The sequence below is a fragment of the Aplidium turbinatum genome, chromosome 6, assembly GCF_918807975.1.
Source record: "Aplidium turbinatum chromosome 6, kaAplTurb1.1, whole genome shotgun sequence".
Classification (NCBI taxonomy): Eukaryota; Metazoa; Chordata; class Ascidiacea; order Aplousobranchia; family Polyclinidae; genus Aplidium; species Aplidium turbinatum.
This window is the reverse complement of record NC_137477.1, coordinates 24,313,063-24,339,882: the sequence shown is the minus strand read 5'-3', so window position 1 is coordinate 24,339,882 and position 26,820 is coordinate 24,313,063. Positions and strand designations below refer to the sequence as shown.

The following is a 26,820-nucleotide window of genomic DNA, read 5'->3' as shown; positions in this document are numbered from 1 at the left end:
CGCACGCTACTTCTTCCGCTACTTTTGTCTAAAATGACACTAGGAAAAACTCTTCAAGTCCCTAGTGATGCAAAAATGACCTTGAAAACAAATGTTATCATTTGTTTACACTGTCATTTTAACGTCGTTATAAAAAATACATTCTAAGGGAAATTTATTGTTACGCATTTTTCAAAAACACGAGCATTTCAAAATGAGAGTCACAAACTCCTGCCTGCTTTGGCTTAAGCTCATCTTTTCCAACAGAGAAAAGTCCCTCCACCGCAGCACCGGAAAGAATGGGGGTGTTGTATTTAATGAACAGACGTTTTAACTCGGTATTCGAAAAGCTCAAGGACTTGCTCCTGTCCGAAAAAAAGGTGTCCACTATTGCTGTTTCCTTCTGCACTGACGTTTCACGGGATGGCGCCAACACATCAAAAAGTTCATCTTCGGAGTTGTGACTGGTGTTGGTGTCACTCTTCTCGATATCAACCTGGCTTGATGTCTCCTGCAAGTCGAATTACATCTGTCTTGACTTTTTCTCGCAGTGCGTCAGCATCATCCGAGAAAGTGTTGCCAAAAACAAGAGTATTTTTTTTACTTTAAATTGAAAAGTGGCGGGTAGCGGGAGTGCAACTGAAAAAAAGTAGCGTCTCTTCCGCTACCACTACTTTAAAAAAAAATAGCGCCGCTACTCCAATTACAAAGTAGCACCGCTACAAAAGTAGCGCCGCTACAAAAGTAGCGCGCTACTGCCCACCTCTGGTTATAGCACACACACTTATAGCACATAATAGCTTATACATAGCATATTTTTTTTATACTTTTCATGGTTGTGTTATTTATGACAAATCACTGAAGCGATTGAACTCTCAGGATTAAGCTCTCATAAAAGCGTTCTCTGTCCAAGTGTCCAAGGATAAAGATTCCCACAATGAAAAGCTTAAAATAATTAGTTAATTACAGTAAAAAGATTTTTGTTCTGTGCACTTTTCTCACACTTTGATAAGAAAATGCTATGTTTCAACAGAGTGTTAATATGGAATCAAATACCAAACGAAACATCTTACAAATTTGAGCCGAAAACGTTCGATTGTTAAAACTTTTTGTATATATATAAATATGTAAAATATATTGTTGTAAATGCAATGCTCAACCCTGTGGTATTGTTGTGTCTTGCATGTCTTTGGTACAAGAAAACAAACTCTCTCCCGAAACTAATTTTAAATATTTGAAAAAAAACTTTGTATAATAATCACTCGTGAAACATGCCATTTGCTTATCCTCTTTCACATAGTCTTTAGGTTATGTTTTATGTTGCCTTGTTTTGTTATTTCACGACTATGTATTATACTAAGTACGGTACGATATTACATATTATCTGTGTCATCTACCAATATTATTATTTATGTTCCTAATGTTTGGTGTTTTGTTTGAATGTTTGGGTGGCAGCTGACTTAAATGTGACCTTTTGTTCTTTCGCTTCCATCCTTGTTGTGCGAATTATTTCTGTTTAATATGTTTTGTATATTTTTGTTTATTCGCCAATAGAAAAGATTTAACAAATTGAATCAATCAATCGTTACATGCTGAAGATATAAAAGTAGCATCAGTTGGGCTTTAATAAAAATTTAACGTAAATGCCTTTGAATCATAGACAATTAACACAAAGCTTTGGTTCTAATATTGATCGCAAGTGCAATTTATGCTTGTTTTTGTTGGATTGAATCTTTATCCTTGGACTGGGAAAGCTTCTTGCAGGACTTAATCCTGGCAGTTTTGCATACTTGTAGAGGCTTTGAATCACTGACGCAGGCCCGGTCACCAAGATTAACAGAGTGAAGTTTCCGATTGTTGAAATCTTCTTGCTGGGAATTATTCCATTCATTAGATGCCGCTGAATGGAGAGCAGTCCTGAACAAGCGTTGCTCAAGTGCACACATCGAGAGTCGAACCAGTGTCCCTTCATTCGACTCTCATCTTTTTGAAGTGTTGACTATTGATATGGAAAAAATCAAACAGAAAGCCCACTATAAAACAATAATCTGTGCCTATTCCTTCGATGCCATGTAAATTTTATATTTTAGTACTTTCTTCAAACACCTTCCAAACCTTTTCATCGGTTCTGCACTTTACAAAGTTCACAAACAACAAAGCTTTACAACTTCCAAACTTTCGCGGTGCAACTGCTAAACTTTCTCAACCGTGTCAATTTAATGCTTCAATGAGCAACAAGTTTAAAAGACAGGTTTTAACGTTTATTTGATTCTTCTTCATCGTGTGTCACACGGCCGTAGCCCAGAGCATCACGCAAGCTCTTTCTCTATCATTGAACTCGGCCAAATCCTGTGCAGAGCACCTTGCTTTTCGGTCAGGGCATTCGAGTAGATGTTGCATCGTTTGCTCCTGTCCGCAATCGCATTTGCAACTTGTGCTCCCCATGGAATACCCCCAGAGTCTCATCAAAGTTTTACACCTACCAATACCAGTTCTTAAGCGGTTGAGGCATCGCCAATACTTCCACGATTCACGCTGTCCGGAAGGAAGGCCCTCCACGGCATAGGCGTAGCCAGGGGGGGCGAAAGGGGCCATGGCCCCCCCCAAATTTTCAAAGTTTGGATTCCGAAGTTGAGCCCTTTGTTGAAAATATAATAAAATTTGTAGAAATTTATAACGTTTTCCAAGACATCTGGCTATTAACACCCCAAGGACTTGTTTTAGACACACAGAAAGACACCAATAAATTTTGCAAATCCTAAATCGCGCAAAATTTACTCGATTTACGTTTCTTTTAACTAATTTGTGGAAGCAATTTCAGAATGGCTTACTCTGTTGGGTTTTTGTGTAGCTGAGTTTTTGGTGTTCTCTAATTTTAGCCGCAGATTTTGCCCGTTCGTGTGTAAGAGCTACCTTTAATAAGTTAATAGCTGTTTATCTGCTAATAAATTTCATACAAATATTACCCTAAAAGTGTTTCCAGAAAGCGCTATAATCCATTATTTAAGTGTAATTTTGCAAAAATTTTCCGGGGGAGCATGCCCCCGGACCCCCCTAGAATACGCGTGTCTTCGGCACGCTCTAACCCCCACCAGTTTCATTGCTTCCCCTTGCTCAAGCCCCCAGGATACGCCACTGCACTTCAGGTGGCGATGTCTTAAATCCAACACTTTGTCGTTCTCTTCAATTCATCAAATATTTGGCCCCCCCCAAATTTTTTTCCTGGCTACGCCACTGCTCCACGGGTGTCCCTCATGGGTGTCCCATGGGTGTCCCTCCCACGCTGTCCGGAAGGAAGGCCCGCCCCGATAGCTCAATTGGTTAGCGCGTCACTTCTGGAACAAAGAAGCTTCAAGATCAAGCGGCGCTGGTTCGACTCTCGGGGTGTGCGCTTGAGCAACGCACGTTAAGGACTGCTCTCCATTCAGCGGCATCTAATGAATGGAATAATTCCCCGGCAACAAGACTTCAACAATCAGAAACTTCACTCTGTCAATCTCGGTGACCGGGCCTGCGTCAGTGATTCAAAGCCTCTACAAGCATGCGAAACTGCCAGGATTAAGCTCTGCAAGATGCTTTCCCAGTCCGAGGATAAAGATTCAATCAATCAATCAATCAATATTGGCCAATGTCGGTCCGACTGTCAGTCCCTCCCGCCATAGTTGAACCCGCACATTGGCGGCGACATCGTCTTGACCTAATGGGACAACTGAGTTTATTTGATTAAAGACAAATGTTAAGAGAAAAATTAATAGTGATATTTTTATAATAAAAGTATTTAAAAATTCCCAATGTAAACTGGTTATTTTTTCTTATTAAAACATGATGAAGAAATATCGTAAGTTTATAAAGTTGATTAAAAGACTGAACGACGTAGCCTAGGCCTACGGAATAATTCATTTAAGCTTGTATGGTTCCGAAAACTCAACAAATGCTTGCTGGAGCAGTTTGTTTTCATACAATAGGCTATCTGAAAGTTGCGCTCTGAAAGAAAATGAATCAGCGCTACAGCTTAAAAAAGTATTTCATTTTTAAAAGTTTTTCAGTCGTAAGGATATATCGTAAGCTATTTCAAACGCCCATTGTTTCGGAAAAATAAAATTGTAGATTGATTGCTTTCTGAGGTAAATCAGTAGCCCGACTGTTGAGGGACTATAGAAAGTATATAGGGACTATAGAAAGCCTACGTTTGGTTTCAGAGGCCTGGAATCTTTCCGGGGACTTTGAAGAAAACTCAACGTAGGCTTTAGAATGCTGTTTTGTTATTTTTTTCAGATTGTTTTTGATTTGGAAACTCATTCTTTTTAGCTAAAAACGATCTATAGCCTAGCTCTTTCCTTGAAGATAAATTGATCCCACTGCATAGTTAAAGTAACCAGACAGTTTTTTTGTTTTCTTCTTTGGTCTGTAGGCTTAGCTTCTGTGTATCTAGTGGCGCCAAATAATTCATGGAAATTGAAGAGAGAAGTGAAAACGGCTTTAGAAATTCGAAAATATAAATAGCCTAGGCCTAAATAAGATTTCACATAACAAGATCAGTGTAAGTTAGAAATGGTTTTGGTCAGTGGGATTTTCTTTTGATAGGCTTTTGGTAAACTGGGCATTAGCGAACGATTAAACTCAGTGGTTCTCAACCTTTCATTATTCTTGGCCTCTTTAAAGTAGCCTACAGTAATACTCAAAAGCGACGTTTCATGTTCACAAATAAAAAAAATGTAGAGCTGCGGGACGCGAAATTTTTTTCCCATGAACTTTTTGTCTCATTTGCATATTTCTGTAAGCGTGCCATCTGGTGACCGCGCGGCGTGCGTAACTGTTTTAACCGATTTTTGCCCTCACAGCAGCCGATTTTCGCCTTCCAGCAGGCCCAAATGTAAACATTGAACATGAAAAAATACGTAGTATGGAGACACACCTAATCTAGTCAAGTTTAAAAAAGTTGAGATAAGAAATTGATTCTATTCACTAGGCTAGTCTAAAAGTAAGATTTTCCGAATTGATTAAGAATTAACCCTAACCCACTAGCCCTAACCTTCCTTTTTTTGAAAAGCTTTTGTGCACTGCAAAAATTAATGTAGGCTACTGTATTCGAGGATATACGCCGGTATAATCTCTGCTTTTTCGTGCAGCTATAGTAGGTCATATCCTCTGGTTTTTCCAAAAAGAGTGCCTATGCTATCCTTGTTGATTCTTGACAACTACTAACTAACTACAGTAGCCTACTTAACCCTTTGAGGACCACTGACAATATGGTCACTGGTCAGCTACTGGTTGATATTGCTAAATTGCAATCAGAAAAAATGATAGCAGGAAATTTGCGTCATGGAGAAGCAGAGGCGAGAAGAATTTGTAGACGCTTTGACATTGATGAAATACAGTCAATCCAAGGATTAAGAGACTTTAGTGCAGGGCTACTCAACTGGCAGACCGCGGTCCGAATCCGGACCTTCTGGGTGTTGAGGTGGACCTCGGGATTCTGGAAGAATAACCTCATTGCCACATTTTAGGGCCTCTTTAAACAGATTTCCATTAGGGAAAAGCATTTTTTGTGATTATTCAAGGAGCTGGGGGCTTCGCACCCAGACCCCCCAACGCTTTGCCGTCTTCTCTGATGTGCGATCCACACTACAAAGAAACACAATATATTTTTCCTTCTATATTTCTTTGTTTGTGTCAGACAAAAATCCAAGTCGTGTTACATACTACCTGAAAAGTGTTTCGGTGCTCATACTGGTTGTTTAATTTTCGTGGTTGCATATGAAATATTCACCGGACCGCAAAAATATTCAACTTGTCAAAATGGACCTTTGCTAACATTAGTTGAGTAGCCCTGCTTTAGTGAAAAAAATGAAATTGTGCTCGATAATTTGAAGCCTCTCTTGACAGCTATTTCAACTTTACCTTGTTCCACAGCAGAATGTGTATTGTGTGGCCTACGTGGTTTCAGTTTAATGAACAATATTATCACAAGTTTAAGAGCATCTTTGCTCATTGATAAAGTGAGCTGTTTGATGTTTATTAATTGCAATGGACCATCTGTGGCTCAATTTACTGCTACAAAATCAGGGATATCTAAACAAGGGGATACGAAGGCTTTTATTACCTTTGACAATAGAAGGGCTTTTGTTTATCGTAAATAATCTGTGTTTATCGTCACAGCATGCTCATGGTTGCTTGTTAATTCAACTACCCATATACTTGCTTTATATCTAGCCTCCTGCAAAGGCTTTGTTAAAAAAAACCAGCTTACTGGTAACTTTTCAAGTGTCTTTCTAAACAAGTATTCTTTACATATGCTCTACGTAACATTTGCTAGCTGTCTTCTATAGCTGATTGTACCAGCTGCACTACAAAACTTTCTACGATTTTAAAAAGAACCACATGTTTAAAGCACTACAAACTATCGCCCTGGTAGTGTCATTAGAATAAGGCAATCGCTGCGAGCCTTCATATTCCCTTCTCTAGATACCCCTGTACAAAATATGTAAGATCCTGACTGCTAAACCACCGATCAGCTAAGAATACTAGATCCCAAATTTCTAAAAAGGACAAAGATGTAGATGATAAAGATGTATGTAACAGATGTAACCTAGATTCCTCTCAGCAGGCTGTTTGGAATGTATTCATAGAAAAATAAACAATTTTGTACCTCACGTCCAATTTTGATGTTGATAATTCATGTTAAGAGATTAACATGTGTATTATTTAATGTGTATTATAAGTTGTGTATTATTTATCACTTCGGCAAATCTGACAGTAGGCCTATACCCTGTGCTTTTTTTACGAATACTGCACTGGAAATGTGTATCTTCGATTGCGCACGTAAAAGGAAAATAATCGAGCTCAATTATGCAAACAATGACGGAAGAATAGGCCACTAATATTTTGAGACTCAAAAGTAAACTTTAGCCATAGAATTACTGGTAAAGTAAAGCAACTTTACTATTTCTAATATTTTCTACAGATTTTTTTTAAATATAGTAAAGTTGCTTTGAAGTAGTGATGCGAGAAACAATGTGTGATAGCCTACCAAGGAGTTTGAGATGGCAACATTAGGCAATGGAAGATAGAGGAATATAGTAGCCACTTTAACAAGTCGAAATTCTGCCACTGCGAATGACTACAATGCAACCGCCAACCAATCAGAACATGTTATTGTTATAAGAGACTACCGTCCAATTGTGACCTTTCTAGCACTCATCCAGAGAGTTAATGCTTGTTTTGAACTTTATTTGGTAATTACAGAAGAAAAAGAACAATAACAGTGGGGGGAATCGAACCCGCGTCAATGAAGTAACTACTTTCTAGCCCTAACCCTTAAGCCAACCAGCTGTCAAAAGTTCCATCACTTAATTTGCTTTCTATCATCTTCTTTTCGCCATTTTTTACGTCACTTAAACCGTAGCTTATGATTGGTTGGCGGTTTCATTCTAGTCATTCTTAGTGGCAGAATTTCGACTTGTTAAAGTGGTTACCGAAGAATATATCTAAAAATGGCTCATTGCGGGACCGAAGGGACAAACTGTTTTTCTTTTTTTCAAACAACGAGAATATTGCCTTAATTTCTTAAACATATCAGTTCAGTTTATTTTTATTTCTGACCATTAAAACGAAAAACAATAATGCCAAACATAGCAGAGGCCTAGAAAAAGGTAGAAGCGACAAAACGCGAACGTTATAACGTGCTTGATACCAAAACAGTACAATCAGGTTTAAACATGGCACAGTCGCAACAATATAAAAAAATCAGAAAATGTTTCGTCTGTAGCCTATAGACCAGGGGTTGGCAACCTTTCTTCAGTCGCGGGCCAAAACAAAACTGCGCAGATGTCAACGGGCCGTACAAGTTTTCCATTTGCACTTCCGTTTTCTTTACTTTTCATAATATTGTTAAAATTGGCGTTCTTATCAGAGTATCTCCATATTTAGCTACTATAGGCTTATATAGATTAATATAAAGAAAATTAGTAACAATTGGTAACGAAAAACACCAAGTACTTTATTTATTGACAGCACAACATTAATGTGATATTTGATGTTGTTTCCTGCTAGAAAGTTTCTGAAGGTCAGGTGATAGGTTGGATGAGGCAAGAATCATAACATCTTGCAAGTGGTCATCAGTAAGTTGTGTTCTCAACTTGCCGTTAAATATACGGTTAATTGACTATTACTAACGCAACTCATGTAGCCTGCAACTAGCATGCAGTAAATAGGCTAATATAACCGGACTTCAAGGTGAAACTGCCAAGTACCTTGATGCTACCTTCTGCAAGCTTAAGCTAAATTTTGCCCCAAACCTAGTTTACTATAACAAAGCGACCCGTGATCGATAGGTCGCGGGTACAAAGGCGCTTTGTGATAATTTCCTATGCTTGGTGGATTCTAACAAGCAGCAAATTCTTCAAAGACAAGAATCACTTGTTGAAAAAAACGGAAAAATGGAACTGGGAGTAAATTATAACTCTAAAAAATAAAGTAATTTAAAAGTCTGGACCGGCTGTCAATAAAAAGGCCAATTCCTGCTTCCTAAGCTACACATATTTCTAAATTATCAACCTTCAAACAAACTAATTCTTAAAACTTCAAATCTATCAAACTATCTGTCAGGCCTGCAACGTCGCTCTCTCTAAAATGCAGTTCGCAGAGAAAGAATATCAAGGAAATTCAAAATGGCGACAATGCCCTAACTAAGCATTGTTGCGGCATAAGTACACAGGCTACGTGATTACAAGTGAGCGTTACGGATAAATATGGAAAAGTAAAAATTGCGAAAGTTTTACATAACATTTAGTAATCTTAATTCTGTTATGTAAAACCAAATGGCAGCATAAAATAATGGGATGTTCGTTTTGGCCCGCCAACTACAATTTGCAAAAATGCTGCGGGCCGGATAATTTTGCTTGGCGGGCCGGATCCGGCCCGCGGGCCGTAGGTTGCCGACCCCTGCTATAGACAGTCTACACATGGATATTGCGATTGTTTCAGAACAATGACGTCACATGCCGATTTTTCATTTTTAATGTAAATCAACCAATTGAGGGGCCATGAACCCCGATTGAGAAACATTGTTCTAACTTATCACAACAAAAGTTCAAAACTAATGCAATGTCGATAAAAAAGTGAGTGATCACTGTGACACAACTTCAGACTATTTAGTAGGCTATTTATATGTATTATGATATTGTTGCGAAGTTTAACCATGTATCTCAGGCTTTAATACAGTAAAAAATCTAGTTTCTTAATGATTGCTCTCGTCAATTATAAACATTTGTGTCACTAAAAACAAACACAGCTTGTGACAGAATGTGCATGAAGCAGAAAAACAAAAAAACAACTCAAACAAATAACTACTGTAGGTATTACTTTTGGTTACAGTTGGATAAATTTAATCACTGATATTCATGGTTTTCATTCAAAAAGTTCAAACTGAAAGAGGTCTTCAATCCATAATCAAGCCATAAAGGGTAATAAAAACAAAATGTGATGACTGCTTGGTTTGCAAATGACATGTCATTCCTTTGCCAAACCCCGCTAATATGAGAGAACATAGACTAACAACTGTTGTGAATGTATGAAATACATGGCAGAAGCATCGGCAAGTTTTTGAATGTTGCATTCAGTCGGAAACTTCCACAAACGATTGACCAAAGCAAAGAAGCAAACAAAAAAAACTAAAATATTCGATCGTACGAAGGATCGGTGGGTTGCTGTTGCCTAGCAACCGAGCTGTGTGCTCCGTGGCGATGCTGAGGTTGGGAAGCGGGCACATGGGCGTTGGCAGGCTTGCGAGGAGGAGCAAGATACTCAAACATGGAAGTTTTGTGCTGGGAGAGCATATTCGTCAAATCACATGGCAAAGGTTCCGTCCAGAAAAAATCATGATTCAACGCCTCGTCAGAGTCTATTCGGTGCTTGGGGTCAAGGGTCAAAAGTTTATCGACAAGGTCAAGTGCGTATTGATCGCGGACGTAATATTTTAAGCGTTCCTTCACTTTCCTCTTTTGACCCTTTGGCAAGTCCAGTTTTTGAAAGAGGTCGTACTTTTCAACTCCAGGCCAGATCTGTGGCGTTATGGTTCCACAAAGCTGACTGATTAACGTCAGTTGCTGCTGTTCTGTATGACCCTACAAAGAAACGTTTTATAAACTGCAGGAAAATATAAAAAAATGTTGGGATTTTTCATAATTCACTTGATCGCTTAGCCACAATACACTGCAAATTCCAAAAGGTGTGGAGGAAACCAGATGCCGTGTATTAGTTGCAATGGAAGTGGACATATCACATTCACTAAACTCTTACTTGACAAACAAGAATGCAACGCTGTAACGAAAGAGTTCTGATACTCATATAGGATTGAATTGCAAATGCATATGGGTTCGATATCGCACCAGGCTACACCGAAGACTTTACTATACGGGAAAGACCAATCTCTTTCAGATACCCTGCGCAAACTCTAGCACTCATAGCATACTAGAATTAAGTCAAACAAGTTTAATTTAGGAGTAAATTGTTGGAACGGCTGGTCAATCTACTAGAAAAATGAAAAACGCAAAATGCAGATGCTAAACTCATGCTCGGCAAACTTTTCGAAAACTAAACTGCTTTCATATTCAGTGCTATTGAATGAAAGCAATCCCTGGTGTCAAGATTTAAATTAAATTCCGACTAACATCAGAAGAGCTAATCAACGAATGATTATGAGAAAAAAAATCACATAATAAACGTTAGGTTTTGCAGTTTTACAACTTGAAATTGAGCATTGTCAGTGAAAACTGCAGTGAACAGAGTCACATAACTTTTTAGTTATAGTTTTCGATACGTTTGCTGAGCATGAGTTTAGCATCTGCATTTTAGGTAATTCTTTCTCTTTTGATTAAGTCGAGCTTACCTGCATGATTGGACTACGAGTCCACATTTCGGCCATAATGCAACCAGCACCCCAAAGATCGATTGGTGGTCCGTAGTCCCGGTCACCCAGAAGTAGTTCAGGCGGACGGTACCATAGCGTCACCACTCTGTTTGTGTACCGGTTTGCCTGGCCAGTTTTTGTGTAGCTGAAAGCTCTAGTAAAAATATTACATGTTCAATCAAAAACATGTTATTTTTTTAACAACGGTAGCAAAAATTAAAGTGCAGTTCAGTTAACTTCGAAACTTAAATCATGTGAACACCTTCTATAGAGAAGATAACGGAACATAAAGTAGGAAAGTACCGCTCGTCTAAACAAATGTTTTGTTTGGAAACAACTTTTCCACACCACATGACGATAACTAAACATATCATGACAGGTCACGCTATGGAATGGAAATTTTTCTAAGTTCCATGTCATGCACAAACTTCACCTTCGTTTGATATTCACCAGACAAGCGTAAACCTCAAATTAGCCACTTAGAAATAGACATTTCTTTTTTTTTCACTGCACGGGTAGTTTTAAAACATATAATAATCATGATACTACGTTGAATCGACGCGAGTCAATAGAAACAAACTAAATTGCTTTTGACTTTTACATGTGTAGGTTACATGCTGTTGATGATCTATTTTAAGTTATTGATGATTTCGTTACTCGTTTAGTTTTTTAAAACAACTCGAATGTTCGATATCAAAACGTTAAACAAAACCTCAGTTATACAGTATTTGGTTTAACGGTTACAATACCTTTGATGACATTTTGAAGACAAAAGATTACGTGTGCACTGTGCAGCAATTTTTAATCAGAATAGGTTTGCGTCATAAACTATTCACCGACAATAGATTATTATTCGCTTTTGCGTCTCGCGTATTTACTAACTTTGTTTTTCTACTTTGTTATCAAAATACTTTTACATTTGCTAGCTATCTGAAAATGTTAAAGTAATGAACGCAAAGCAGCAGCACAGAATCAGCAAACTTTTTTCGTAAAAAACAAAAAAGCTTCATTGAATGATATTGAGCATCATAAAACGCCCCGTATATGTTGATAAACCTGTGCTGTGAATGCAATAGAGTGACCGAGCATTAGGGTGGAGTGAAAAAAATTTTTTTTTTCAAATCAAAAAATCAGATTAACCAAAAGTGGCGTATGGACATAAAACCAACTTCTGAGAAGGTTTTGGGTTTGTGCCACCTACACCCAGGTGGCCCATAATTTTTAAAGGTCATCCGAGGGTCAAATTTCATGAAAATCCCATAACTTGGAAACCGGTTAAGCTAGAAAGTTGGTTTTTGGCTTAAAATTTCCAGAAGGTCCATGTTTATATATGCTCTAATGCAACTTTTGTCTCTATTTTAACTACATAAGCTGATAATAATAAAAAACAACGTTTTAGTTTGAAAGCTATATAACATGAAGAAGTGAAAATGCTATATTTGAACTATTTGCACCAATAGTTATGTGTTAAGGCATAATAGGTACAAACTGACTAAGTACTGCTTAAAATACTTTCTAAGTAGTTAGTACAAAGGATATGCAAGCAACAATCATGGATATGTAACAAAAAAACTCAATCCCAAAAATAAGTAGCAAAGACTCATATGCAATAATGTTACTATGCTGTTTGACATTCAGTTTCAAAATTTACACCTTAACTTTCCATGAAATTTATAAAAAACTACTTACAATCAGGGTTGCATTATAAAAATTATCATGTGGTGAAAAAATATTGAAAACCTTCAACCTGAAAACATCAAGACAATCAAAGTCAGAAAAAATATATTTCGACTCTGATCCATTGCAAATTTGGGCAAGGCTGACTGGGCTTTGGTAAAGACCCTTGCCAACCGTCCACCACTGTTTGCAATGAGTGTTACAGAAACCATGACATCAACTCATATATAATTACACGTATCCAATAGCAATACACAACCAGGGGCTACGAGAAGGGGGGGAAGTCGGGCAACTTTCCCCCTTAGCATAACATTGTAAAGGAAAAACGAGTAGTTTTTTGTTTTTTTCACGTTTGAGGGGGCCCATTTTTGCCACTAAAATGATAGTGTACCAACTTAAAATAAACAAATTTTTAAATGAAATAGGCAGTTCCAAGTATTTTAGTATTATGTAACTTCAAATGTATCGCATCAAGAACGAATCATTCTCGTATTAAGGTAGGCAATGTTAAACTGCTTCAAGACGTAAAATTTGATAATGTTAAGACTACTGATTTCTGCATCATCAATTTTCTATTGTTTCAACTTGAAAACTGGTGCTGCTGCATTTGGCTAAGCGTGTAGCCTACTATTTTTGCTTGACCAACGGAACCTTGACTTCAAAAACTGCGTTGGCCAGGCGGAAGTCCGCCCTGTTAGCTCAGTGGTTACTCGCCCGGCTCAAGATCCCGCAGCGCTGGTTTGACTCTGGGGGTCACATCATTTTTGGAGTAATTGATCTACTGAATACTTCGAAAAATACTTGGAACTGCCTATTTCATTCAAAAATTTGTTTATTTTAAGTTGGTACACTATCATTTTAGTGGCAAAAATGGGCCCCCTCAAACGTGGAAAAAACAAAAAACTACTCGTTTTTCCTTTACAATGTTATGCTAGGGGGGAAAGTTGCCCGACTTCCCACCCTTCTCGTAGCCCCTGGCTGTGTATTGCTATTGGATACGTGTAATTATATATGAGTTGATGTCATGGTTTCTGTAACACTCATTGCAAACAGTGGTGGATTAAGGTTGGCAAGGGTCTTTACCAAAGCCCAGTCAGCCTTGCCCAAATTTGCAATGGATCAGAGTCGAAATATATTTTTTCTGACTTTGATTGTCTTGATGTTTTCAAGTTGAAGGTTTTCAATATTTTTTACCACATGATAATTTTTATAATGCGACCCTGATTGTAAGTAGTTTTTTTTATACATTTCATGGAAAGTAAAGATGTAAATTTTGAAACTGAATGTCAAACAGCATAGTAACATTATTGCATATAAGTCTTTGCTACTTATTTTTGGGATTGAGTTTTTTTGTTACATATCCATGATTGTTGCTTGCATATCCTTTGTACCAACTACTTAGAAAGTATTTTAAGCAGTACTTAGTCAGTTTGTACCTATTATGCCTTAACACATAACTATTGGTGCAAATAGTTCAAACATAACATTTTCACTTCTTCATGTTATATAGCTTTCAAATTAAAACGTCGTTTTTTATTATTATCAGCTTATGTAGTTAAAATAGAGACAAAAGTTGCATTAGAGCATATATAAACATGGACCTTCTGGAAATTTTAAGCCAAAAACCAACTTTCTAGCTTAACCGGTTTCCAAGTTATGGGATTTTCATGAAATTTGACCCTCGGATGACCTTTAAAAATTATGGGCCACCTGGGTGTAGGTGGCACAAACCCAAAACCTTCTCAGAAGTTGGTTTTATGTCCATACGCCACTTTTGGTTAATCTGATTTTTTGATTTGAAAAAAAAAATTTTTTTCACTCCACCCTACCGAGCATGGAAGATGTGTGGCAACCTTGTTCTTTTATAAATCATATCATACTTAAAAAATTTCATATGCCGTGTTGAGGTTTTCTTTCTATTTAAAAGCGTGATCTGACTATAAAACAAATGATGCAATGTCAACATTTTCTTACCTCGCCAATCCAAAGTCTGCTAACTTGAGTACTCCTTCTTTTGTGATTAAGATATTAGCAGCTTTCATATCACGATGAAGGATTTTATTTCGATGAATGTAAAACAAGCCTTCCAGTAATTGGAGCATTGCCTATGAAATAGCCAGAGTTGCAATGAATAGAAAGAAATACAAACTGTTTTTAAAAGACATTTTCCACGCAATTACTATGTCTAATCTTTACCAGATGTACATTGAAAATCTCAAAGATTTAATAAACCTTTTCTGACTAAAAAGCTGGGTACATCTGTTGTGATGTATTGAAGGATTTTACTAAGTTTCGCATGCTGCAAGTCCAACCTCATTTCATTGTCAAAAAACAAAACGGCAACTTACTTTCTTTATTTCTCCGAGAGTAAACTTGACTGTAGCATTGCTTAACAAGCCAGCTAAGTCATGTGCACAGAATTCAAATACGAGATAAATCGAACCTTTTGACCTGAAGACATCATAAAAAAATGATAGGTTGCATTTTCATAAACAAAGCACCAAAGAAAAATTGTTTCTGTTACAACTGAACAAAAAGCATATTAATGAAGTAAAAGAAATCGGAAAATATCTACAACATTAAGTCACATCAAATATAGTTATTACTTTCTGAAATCTCTAAAGCCTAGAAAAGACCAATGCTGGTACGCGGTATTACAAAGCTTGAGTACTGAGTAGTACTGTTCTATAACATCCAGTCACATGCTGATAGCGATGTTTGTATGCGTTGCTAGCTTATCAGTGCAACTATACCTGTTATGAGGCGTGGCCTTGGTACGACATATTTCGATGAGTTCCACAACATTTTCGTGCTCCAACAATTGGAGAATTTTGATTTCTCGCAAGGCGGTGATTGGAAACTAAAATTTAATATTATGTTAATTCAGAATTAATATATAGCACCGCATGCACAGTGTAAAGTGTAAACTATGTTGCAAGGCGCTGCACATGACGGTAGAGATAAAATAGTAACGCAGATGAAAATTCAAAATCAAACCAAAGCTTCAGTCATAATGTTCAGTAAAATAAAATGTTTTCAAGCGAGGTTTAAATTTGCTTAAATTTTCCGCTTCCTTTATATCAGGGGTGGGGAACCTTTTTAGTATTGCGGGCCACATAAAATGAGAAATAACACACGCGGGCCACTAAAAATTTCAAGTTTTATTTACAGATAAAAAATGCAGCAAAGTAGACAAGGATTTATTTCACTTTTACAGCTAGGGATGGCTGAAAGTTTTTATTTTTGGTGAGTCATGTGATGTCTGCTGACACGGAAGATGTTGCAACTCTTAACTGCATCTCCACGTTTTTATCAGTCAGTCTGGAGCAAAGCCGACTTTTTGTTAGATTCAATTTGGAAAAAAACTGCTCGCAACGGTAGGTGCTTCCAAACAGAGACACATATTTCAAAGCATGTTTCCGCATGACTGGAAAATCATCAGCATTTATGTAGAGTTGATAAAAGTTGAGCAGTGGAATGTTTTGGTACATCGCTTTCAACGTACTGTCACTCTGGAGCTCTACTATTTCATGTTGGAAGTTACTAGAAACATCAGTTGCAACCACATTATAGGAGAGTCAAAAATATGTAACTCCATTTCTTTACTCTTTATGTCCAAAAATCTTGCATTAAATATCTCCATAAGAATGACACATTACATGGGCATATTTGGCTGTTGTAAAAGGCTTTTGCTCTTGCAAGGTAGGGAAATGTGCGGTGTTGCCGGTGTTATTGTTTTCAAGGTGTACTTTCCACAGATTTAGTTTAGCTTCAAATGATTTCACTTTTGCAAACAAGGAGTTCAAAAGCTGACTTGGTCCCTGCAACTTGACGTTGAGCTCGGAGAGGTGCTTGCTAATGTCAACCATAAACGCCAGGTCACACAACCATTGGCAATCAGTGAGTTCAACAACATGGTTTCCCTGATTATTCATGAACTGATCGACTACGTTTCGCAACAAGTAAAAGCGTGTAGGCTAAGCATGTGGTTACGACTCAGGCAACGAACTGCACAGTGATAGACAAGGTCGTGGTAATCAGTATTCAGATCTTTCAGTAATTGCTTAAACAAGCGGCTGTTCACACCTCTGCTTTTGATAAAATTGATGCATTAAATTATTTCTTTGTTGATACATTAAAGAAATTTTGACGCGGGCCACATGGAACAGTCACGCGAGCCGCATTCGGCCCGCGGGCCGCAGGTTCCCCACCCCTGCTTTATATGGATAGGTAAAAAATTCAAGTTGCTGGCAGCAAGATATGGGAAGCTGAGGTTTCGATAATGCATCTTACACAAAGCGTTATACTGTATAAAAGCAATTGACGTTGGAAATGCAAAGTTCTGACAGGCTTATGGTATGCAAGTAAAGTGTCAAGATAACTCGGCGTCAAACCATGAAAAAAATTGTATACTATGGAAATATTTTGAAACGTATACCATACAATACAGGAAGACTGGAAGAGGAAGCCAATGCAGCGATTTTATTAAGTGAGTAATATGTTCATGTTTACGTGTTAAAGTAATTAACCGAACAATAGCATTCCAAACTCTTTGAAGATGAAAAGTAGTTATACCATGTTAACTATTTAATAATAAAAATTTGAGAAATCAAGCTGGAAGGTTAGAACTGAATAAATCAAAAGTTTTATAAGCATCAACCTTCAACAATTATTAACTGTGTGATGGAACCAATATTTCTGATGAAAAATGCAAAATTTAACAGCGTCACTAACAAAATTTTCCAAACAAAAATGTTTCTTTAATGTTATACCAAGCAATTGAATTGAATTATAAGAAAGATTAGTAGTCTATTGTTCAATGTTCAGGAAAAGGGTCATACTGTTAAACTTTGAAATACACTACGTAGTATTACAGGGTCTGCTACTATTCGGCGAGTCCGATTCGGCGAGTCCGATTCGACTAGTCCGATTCGGCGAGTTCCCTATTCGGCGAGAGCCTTTTTCGGCGAGTGCCCTATTCGGCGAGTTTTTGAAATTTTTGAAAGGAAATTATCGGGTACCGTAGCCTAATTATAATTGCCGTTTTTACATAGTTTTAACGTCGCTAAACGTTGAAATTGTGCAGAAAGGAATAAAAATAAAATGTTTGAACTATTAAATTAAAATTCGTCATGTCAGTTCAGTTGTTTTTATTTCTGACCATCATATGAAAAACAATACACGTCAACATAGCAAAGGTGTAAAAAAGGTAGAAGCGACAAAACGCGAACGTTAAAACGTGCTTGTGACCGGAGTAAGTTATTGAGTTGAAAGAAACATACGCGCCGACTTCAGGGGGGGCCGGCGCCCCCCGTAAATTTATGGTTGAGGGGCAACAAAAATGGTGATGACAAGTGGTGTTTCAAAGATAAAACACTTCGCGAAGGAGATTTAGATAATTTAAACGGACTTAAAAAATGCGGAAAGCAAGAAAAGCCTACGTTGCTCTTGCCCGCAAAACAGCAGCTCGCATGGCTATCTCATACGGTATGGAAATTTCAAAGTAGATGGTAGAGTACTGCTGGAATAGTCACGTAACTATTCACTGCAATATTAAGTAAACCAGCTAAATTAGACGGCTTGACGCGCTATTTTCAACGAGATCTTCCCTCTGTGAGATCAATTATGATTCAACAGAACGCATTGTTTTTGCAATGTGTGAGAATTAAATCGAAAACCGATAAAAGAAAAGGTGTTTAATGGTCTTGGTCGCAGATATTGCCTGCATTAACGACGTCTCTTACCGCTATTATCACCTAGCTAACCTGACATCATTGTTTTATGCGGCCGCTAAGGTTTGACATCGACTTTAACGATCATGGAATGTTACGTAATAATAAGAACGATTATATCCTACACGCAAAAATAAAAAAATGATCTCTTTCTGTTTTGTCTCGTGAGCTTTGCATATTGCTCAACAAGTGCACAAAGTTTAGAATTGACAAGAAATCATTGAATTTGAAAATTAAGTTTGAATCACTGCAAATAAACGTATTCAAAACTTTCACTTAAGCCGACGCGATTTCACAATCCGTAATCTACGTCGACAATGATTTTTAGTGCGTTCATTTTGAAAATTGCTGAGCTGGAGACAACAGCTTGTCCCGTGTTAGTTGAACTTGTCTTTTTGAGGTGAAAATCACTTGCGAACATCTCGATCTTTACTCGAGTATAGCCTACTGTATTCAATAAAAGACTATAAAGACTTTCGATAAAAAACAGAAGAGAAAACACTTCGCCGTTGTCAACGCTTTGAAAGTAAGTAATTAGCGAAACGAGGTTAATAAAACTGATACCGGGTTTTCACTCTGCTTGAGATCATGATTTTTTGCGTTTTATTTCGATAACTTCACTGTCTTGATCGTTGTTGTTCACTCGCACGAAAAGGACATGAATCGGCTTGTTTTCCAACAGTTCCAATTATGAGCTAACAATATCAAAATTTTTATGACTAGGCGTACTGCGTGCGTAAAACTAATCCTTTCAAGCAGCGGTTCTAATAAATTCGGTTTGCGACCTATTTGTTAATATAAACACGACACTAAGCTTAATCAAAGACTATTTTAACCGAGTAAATAGCGCTATGGTTATGACGTTATCACCTTTCTCGCCCCCCAAGGTTTTTTGAAAAGTCGGCGCCTATGGAAAGAAATTTGGCACGGTCGCAACACCTTCAGAAAAATTTAAGATATGAAGGGAAAATAAAACAAAGAAAATGTTACAAAAAAATAAATAAATAAATCATGTTTATGTCTGTAAGTTAGCACTTTTGAATAGTTAAAATGATTAGTTTGGATCAACAAATGTGTGGCCTACAGCTTGGATTTAAAAGAAATTATCGGGTACCGTAGCCCAGTTATCCCAACCAGCAAAAATTTCCGTTTTTACATCGTTTTAACGTCGCTAACTGTTGAAATCGTGTAGAAAAGAGAACTTTGCTGACTAGGATACGTTGAAGCTGAGAAACATTCACAGAAGCCCTTCGAATTGTTCCAAGAACCCATTTAGCATAACATTTTATTTGTACATTGATTCAACGTCTGAATACATTATCTTAAAAATGCAACGTATCGTAGGGCTTCTGTGAATGTTTTTCAGTTTCAACGTATCCTAGTCAGCAAAGTTCTCTTTACTACAGGATTTCAACGTTTAGCGACGTTAAAACGATAGGCCACACATTTGGTTAGCCTTTTCATTCTGTTACTACAATGGGTTCTCATTTGTTGATCCAAACTAATCATTTTAACTATTCAAAAGTACTAACTTATACACATAAGCATGATTTTTTTTGTAACATTTTCTTTGTTTTATTTTCCCTTCATATCTTAAATTTTTCTGAAGGTGTTGCGACCGTGCCAAATTTCTTTCAACTCAATAATTATGATACTTCGGTCACAAGCACGTTTTAACGTTCGCGTTTTGTCGCTTCTACCTTTTTCTACACCTTTGCTATGTCGACGTGTATTGTTTTTGATATGATGGTCAAAAATAAAAACAACTGAACTGACATGACGAATTTTAATTTAATAGTTCAAACATTTTATTTTTATTCCTTTCTGCACGATTTCAACGTTTAGCGACGTTAAAACTATGTAAAAACGGCAGTTGTAATTAGGCTAGGCATACGCGCCGACTTCCGGGGGGGCCGGGGGGCCGGCGCCCCCCGTAAATTTATGGTTGAGGGGCAACAAAAATGGTGATTACAAGTGGTGTTTTAAAGTTAAAACACTTCGCGAAGGAGATTTAGATAATTTAAACGGACTTAAAGAATGCCGAAAGCAAGAAAAGCCTGCGTTGCTCTTGCCCGCAAAACAGCAGCTGATCGCATGGCTTTCTCACACGGTATGGAAATTAAAAGCAGATGGTAGAGTAACTTACGCTGCTGGAATAGTCACGTAACTATTCACGGCAATATTCAGTAAACCAGCTAAATTAGACGCGCTATTTTCAACGAGGTCTTTCCGCTGTGAGACAATTATGATTCAACAGAACGCATTGTTTTCTTCGCAATGTGTGAGAATTAAATCGAAAACCGATAAAAAGAAAAGGTGTTTAATGGTCTTGGTCGCAGATATTGCCTGCATTAACGACGTCTCTTACCGCTATTATCACCTAGCCAACCTGACATTGTTTTATGCGGCCGCTAAGGTTTGACATCGACTTTAACGATCATGGAATGTTACGTAATAATAAGAACGATTATATCCTACACGCAAAAATAAAAAAATGATTTCTTAAAACAGCTCTTTCTGTTTTGTTTCGTGAGCTTTGCATATAGCTCAACAAGTGCATAAAGTTTAGAATTGACAAAAAATCATTGAATTTGAAAATTAAGTTTGAATCACTGCAAATAAACGTATTCAAAACTTTCACTTAAGCCGACGCGATTTCACAATCCGTAATCTACGTCGACAATGATTTTTAGTGCGTTCATTTTGAAAACTGCCGAGCTGGAGACAACAGCATGTCCTGTGTTAGTTGAACTTGTCTTTTTGAGGTGAAAATCACTTGCGAACATCTAGACTTTTACTCGAATATATATCCTACTGCCCTACTGTATTCAATAAAAGACTACAAAGACTTTTGATAAAAAACAGAAGAGAAAACACTTCGCCGTTGTTAACACTTTGAAAGTAAGTAATTAGCGAAACGAAGTTAATAAAACTGATAGCGGGTTTCCACTCTGCTTGAGATCATGATTTTTTGCGTTTTATTTCGATAACTTCACTGTCTTGATCGTTGTTGTTCACTCGCACGAAAAGGAAATGAATCGGCTTGTTTTCCAACAGTTCCAATTATGAGCTAACAATATCAACATTTTTACGACTATACGTAAAACTAATCCTTTCAAGCAGCGGTTCTAATAAACTCGGTTTGCGACCTATTTGTCAATATAAACAAGACACTAAGCTTAATCAAAGACTATTTTAATTGAGTAAAATAGCGTTACGGTTATGACGTCATCACCTTTCTCGCCCTAAGGTTTTATGAAAAGTCGGCGCCTATGAGGCTAGGGTACCCGATAATTTCCTTTTAAAAATTTCAAAAACTCGCCGAATAGGGCACTCGCCGAAAAAGGCTCTCGCCGAATAGGGAACTCGCCGAATCGGACTAGTCGAATCGGACTCGTCGAATCGGACTCGCCGAAACGGGCCATTCCGAGTATTACACGTAGGAGAAAATATAATAAGCTCACAATTTTCTTGATTCAAGCTTGAAATATCAACCATACATTTTTGGAATTCTGATTTAACACAACACAATAGGTCTTTATCAGTAGCAAGCAAATGCAATTGAACAATGTATATATCATCAGCATATAAGTGGTATGGAAGCCAATGTCGCTTTATTAAATTTATTCGACAAATTTCATATCGAATCGACTGGCCTAACAGCATCAAAAAAAGCTCTTATAAAATGTACTGTATGTCACAACAACTTCTCTTGCACAAAAACGCTTATGTGCAAAGAATAGTTTATTTGTAAGCACTGAAGATGAACAAACATTTAACCACACTATAGTCGGGATACATTTGTGGATATTTACCCCTTCTTTTTCATTTTCCATTATAACTTTTTTGAGAGCAACAAATCTTCCAGATTTTCGATCTTTGGCTTTGAACACTTCTCTGATAATAATAGTAGTGAATATAGATAAGGCTGCTTGCTTTTTGAGGATTACAGTATGATGTAGGCCTACAGATACAGTAGACAAGTGTGACTGCCAATTAGCTAAAACTAAAAAAATGTTGCAACAGACATTTTTTAAAACTTGCAAAATGCTTTCTGCAAGTTTTTTTATTTTTTTATGAGATAAATATGGTGAACAACTGAACATGTTTTCGCTTGTTATGTAAATCATACTGGTAGTTAGAAAGCGAACAAGCTAAACGATATAGTGATAATTTCTTCTCTTGTATGCTTTACTTCTATCAAATAGGGATGGGCAAAATAGAATAATTAGCTATTCTAGAATACTGAAACCGAATATAGAATACAGATATCTATTCTAGAATAATTGACAGTTTTTACCATGACACATTTTAATGATTTTTATGACTTTACAAAAACAATGAACATCACAAAAAATGCTTATCGCAGTGTAACAAATTTAGGCTTTCTAAATTTTCACCAGTCAAATGAGATCTCAACTTAGTGGCAGTTAAACCTGCACTTGAAAAACATCTCTGAAGAAGCAGATGTAGCAGGTACCGTACACAAAAATATTTTGAAACTAAATGACATAAACAAGAAAATTGGTTTTTGTTTGCTTTCCACCAAACAAGGGCATTTTGAAGAGGTATAGTCGATGCTTTCAACAATGTGAGATAGGTATCTATTTCTAAAGGTGAGGAAACCAAATTTCTGATTCATCTTCACTACTGCATGTAGCATCTTCAATCCCACAACTCAACAAGTCGTCCATGTCACTGTAGGCTACTGGCATAGTAAAAGCTAAGACAAAGCCAGCTACCCGTACGTACTTCTGCGGGGAGGGTCACTAATCCTCACACCCTGTGGTCGACGTGGCCCTACATACGAGAGTGGGAGCTTCCGTTGTTGGGTTGCTCAGCGAAGGCAAGTCGACCCTTGTGTTCTACCACAAACAACTTATGTTTGTGGTGCCGAAACAGAGCAAAATCCCCAAAGCGGATTAAGCTGTTTCGTGCCACATAACACCCCACCACCACCAGTGTCTGAGGGCTGGGTTTTCCTGAGACACGCAAAGGTAGAGTGCCCTGCATTGTTCTGAGCGTTAGGCAGGGTTACCAGATGTAAATTTGGCAAGAAGCCAACTGCACGTTTAAAAAGGGCCAAAAAAGAGCCAACTTCTAAAACAAGGTGCCAAAAATAGGGCCAGCTCAATTTTCAAGTACTAAGAAGCAATTTCACTGAGTTAACAACACATTCTTAGCAATACAGACATTTCAGCACTGAAACATAACATATACAGACCATTACAGCATGTTAGATCATGCTTCTGGAGAGACACAACAATAACAAATAAACAATTTACAAAAAGGCATGCAGAAAATGTGACCCCAATAAATTCCACCGAGCAAGTTATCCAACAGTCAAATAAACATTTCCACATTCAATTCACTATCATCTCCCATTCGAAGTTTTCCCCAATTACCACAGGCCTACTATTGTATTTCCTACCGGTACCGCTCTCATGATCCTGCTTTCTACTTCTTTGGCATCCTAGTCTTCCTGGATCAAGTCCAAAAACACAATTGAAATAAAATAGTATACCTGTACCGGTATTACACTGCCACAGTACCCTTACTAGTGTTCTGTTACCACCTTCTCCAGAAGACAAGGCAAAAAGAATCACTTGCAAAAAAACATTCCACAATCCCTCACATTTTGAAAACGGCCAAACAAGGCCCAAAAAAGCTAAAGGACTAAATTAAAACTTAAGAAACCAACTGGTTTTCAAAAAGGGCCAAAGAGCCAACCAAAATTGGAGAGCTAACCCTTCAACTCACTAAAAAAAGGTCATGCTGATGTCGAGCCCGGTGTGAAAAGAAAACAGGGTGAAAAATCAGAAAGTCAAGAGTTGCCAAAAAACACGTTTTGATAAGCTTACATTAAAATCTAGGAAATAATTCTCAGCCTGTTCATAAAGAGCCAACCAAAAATTAGGGGGCCAAACAGCTTCAAAAAGAGCCAGATTTCTGAAAGTTTGCAAACAGTTGGCTGGCAACCCTGGCGTTAGGGGGCCCCAGTGCGGGGGAGGTTTGCTAGTCCTCACACCCTGTGGTCGACGTTGCCTTTCATGCGAGAATGGGAGCTCACGATGTTGGGTTGCTTCTTCTTCTCTCGTTTGACTTGTAGCAGCTTAGATTGGCAATGCCTCCTCGTGCAGCCAAGATACGGTAGTTGGGTCCAGTTGTCGAATACCAGTGATTCCACTTGGGGGTCGTAAGATGGAACATTCGTGGAGTATGTGTTGCATTGTTTGTTCTACCGCTCCGCAGACACATATCGGCGAATTATGCAACCCCCACCTAAACAGATTAGCTCCAGTACAGCCAACGTCACATCTGATCCTGTTCAATGTGACCCATGCCTTTCTTGAGAGGTCTGCTCCAGGAGGGATGGAGAGTGCTGGCATAACTGAAAACTGGGGAGGGATATGTGGCAGCTCGTTCCATTCTTGGGCCCATGTTTCCATGCAGCTGAAGTTCTTATCCACAAGTTGTATAGCGTATCGATGGAATGGGCGCCTTGATGATAGGCGTTGAGGTCTGACTGGTCCATTTGTTTGGGAGTGACTGTGGAGAAGGTGTTGAGGATCGAGTCTCGCATGTAGAGCCAGTTTGTAAGAGGCTTCTTCCCTACGGACATGAGCAGGAGCAATGCCAGCCAAAGTTGGCAGATAAGCAGTAGGTGTGGGGCGGAGACAGCCAGTGATGATGCGCAAGGTGTCGTTAATGCATACATCCATCTTTTTTGTGTGTCTGCTGCGGTTCCACACAGCTGAGGCATATTCGGCTGAGCTGTAGACCAAGGCTAGTGCACTTGTACGCAAGGTTGATGCTCGGGCTCCCCATCCTGTTCCTGCTAGGCTTCTCAAGAGGTTATTTCGCGAGGTAACCTTGGCACGGAGTGACTCGATGTGGGGTCTGTAGGTCAACTGCCGGTCAAGTTTTACTCCAAGGTAAGTTGGGTTTGCAGTGTATGGTAAAGGATTTCCTTTTAGCGAGACAGACAGTTGACGCTGAGATTCCCGATTATTTAGATGGAAAGCAGAGATTGTTGTTTTCGACGCATTCAGTTTGAGCCTCCACTTGTCCAGATAGTCAGCCACCAGTTTCAGGTCAATTTCAAGTTTTCTTTCCACCTCATGCCAGTTCCTGTGAGCATATAGAAGAGCTAGATCATCCGCATAGCCATACTGTTGCGATGTAGTGCATGGGAGGTCACTTATATAGATATTAAATAGGAGTGGCGATAGTGTTGACCCTTGGGGGACGCCATTTTTCAGGCGGCGTGGTCTGCTGGGTTTTCCCTCGTTGGTATGCAGTATGAAGGTACGGTTCGAGATGGTCTCTACCAGAAACTTAACCATGTTGGGTTGCTGAGCGAAGGCTAGTCGACCCTTCTATTCTACTAGAAACAAGTTAGGTTTGTGGTACCGAAATAGAGAAAAATCCTGAAAGCGGATTAAGCTGTTTCGTGCCACACTTCCGCAAGACTGTGAGGACTACAAAGCGCTTGACAAGAAAGATCTCTTTAATGCGAACAATGAAACTCGTGCATTTTTCCTACGCCGCATCGCACTAAATCGATAAACAATTGTACTTTCGCTGTAGCGAATTCGTTGCGATCAAACGGACTAGAACGAAGTCGATCGTTAAAGCGGTTTCAATTATCCGATTTTGAAACCGGTTTGGCTCTACAACCGGTTATTCTATATTCGGTATTCTATTTTGCCCATCCCTACTATCAAACACTGACCGTGCTATGATCACAATCTTCTAAACATCTTTTTTGTATTTCACACACCGGACATTCTACACTTACTACAGCCTGCTTTAGATTTTTCTTTTGTGGATGAAAAACGGTCACACCATTGTTTAAATACTACAGTATGGCGTTGACTTAATTAGCTTAAAAAGTTTTTGCAAAACATCACTGTTTGACATACCCAAAAGTTCCTTGTCCAATTTTGGTAATCCGTTCATATTTATTGACGTCATTGCAGTATAGAAACTCCATGTTGGGATCAGGTGCCTTTGCCATGGCACAATATAATCATCAATGCAGCATAAGTAATAAAAACTTGTAAGCTTCTAAAATATATACTAGTAGACACGGTTATAAGCAAATTGTTCGTAAGCAATTGTTCGTAAAGCAATTGTTCGTAAGCAATTGTTCGTAAAACAACTGTTTGTAAACTGTTTTTCGTAAAATGAAATCCGTAAAACAATTCTTCGTAAAGCATTTCTTCGTATATATACATCAAATTTTAACTGCATGCACGAAAAAATGCTTTAGGAAGAATTGCTTTACAAAGAATTAATTTTACGAACAATTGTTTTACGAACAATTGCTTACGAACAATTGCTTTATGAACAATTGCTTATGAACAATTTGTTGGACACCAGTAGACACATACTGTTTAACAAAGTGCAACAATGACATATATACACCGATATTATACAGTAAATCAATTTAAAATACTACAGACATGTTAAAAAAACAGTGCATAAGTCGGTGTCTGCATATGTTCTGAAAAAATGCAA

The 26,820-nt window shown here is 38.0% G+C and overlaps 1 protein-coding gene across 1 annotated transcript; it reads right to left on the bottom strand.

The window, feature by feature from the left end:
* Nucleotides 1-7,547: 7,547 nt before the first annotated feature.
* On the bottom strand, nt 7,548-26,362 carry LOC145772025 (cyclin-dependent kinase 9-like). Its single transcript, XM_082583835.1, has 7 exons — nt 26,223-26,362; nt 22,113-22,194; nt 15,319-15,425; nt 14,914-15,016; nt 14,540-14,670; nt 10,868-11,042; nt 7,548-10,103 (listed from the first exon to the last, which is right to left on the bottom strand). Exons 1-7 carry the CDS (start codon nt 26,315-26,317, stop codon nt 9,651-9,653), a joined length of 1,146 nt encoding a protein of 381 aa, XP_082439961.1. The 5' UTR covers nt 26,318-26,362; the 3' UTR covers nt 7,548-9,650.
* Between the last annotated feature and the right edge of the window lie 458 nt (nt 26,363-26,820).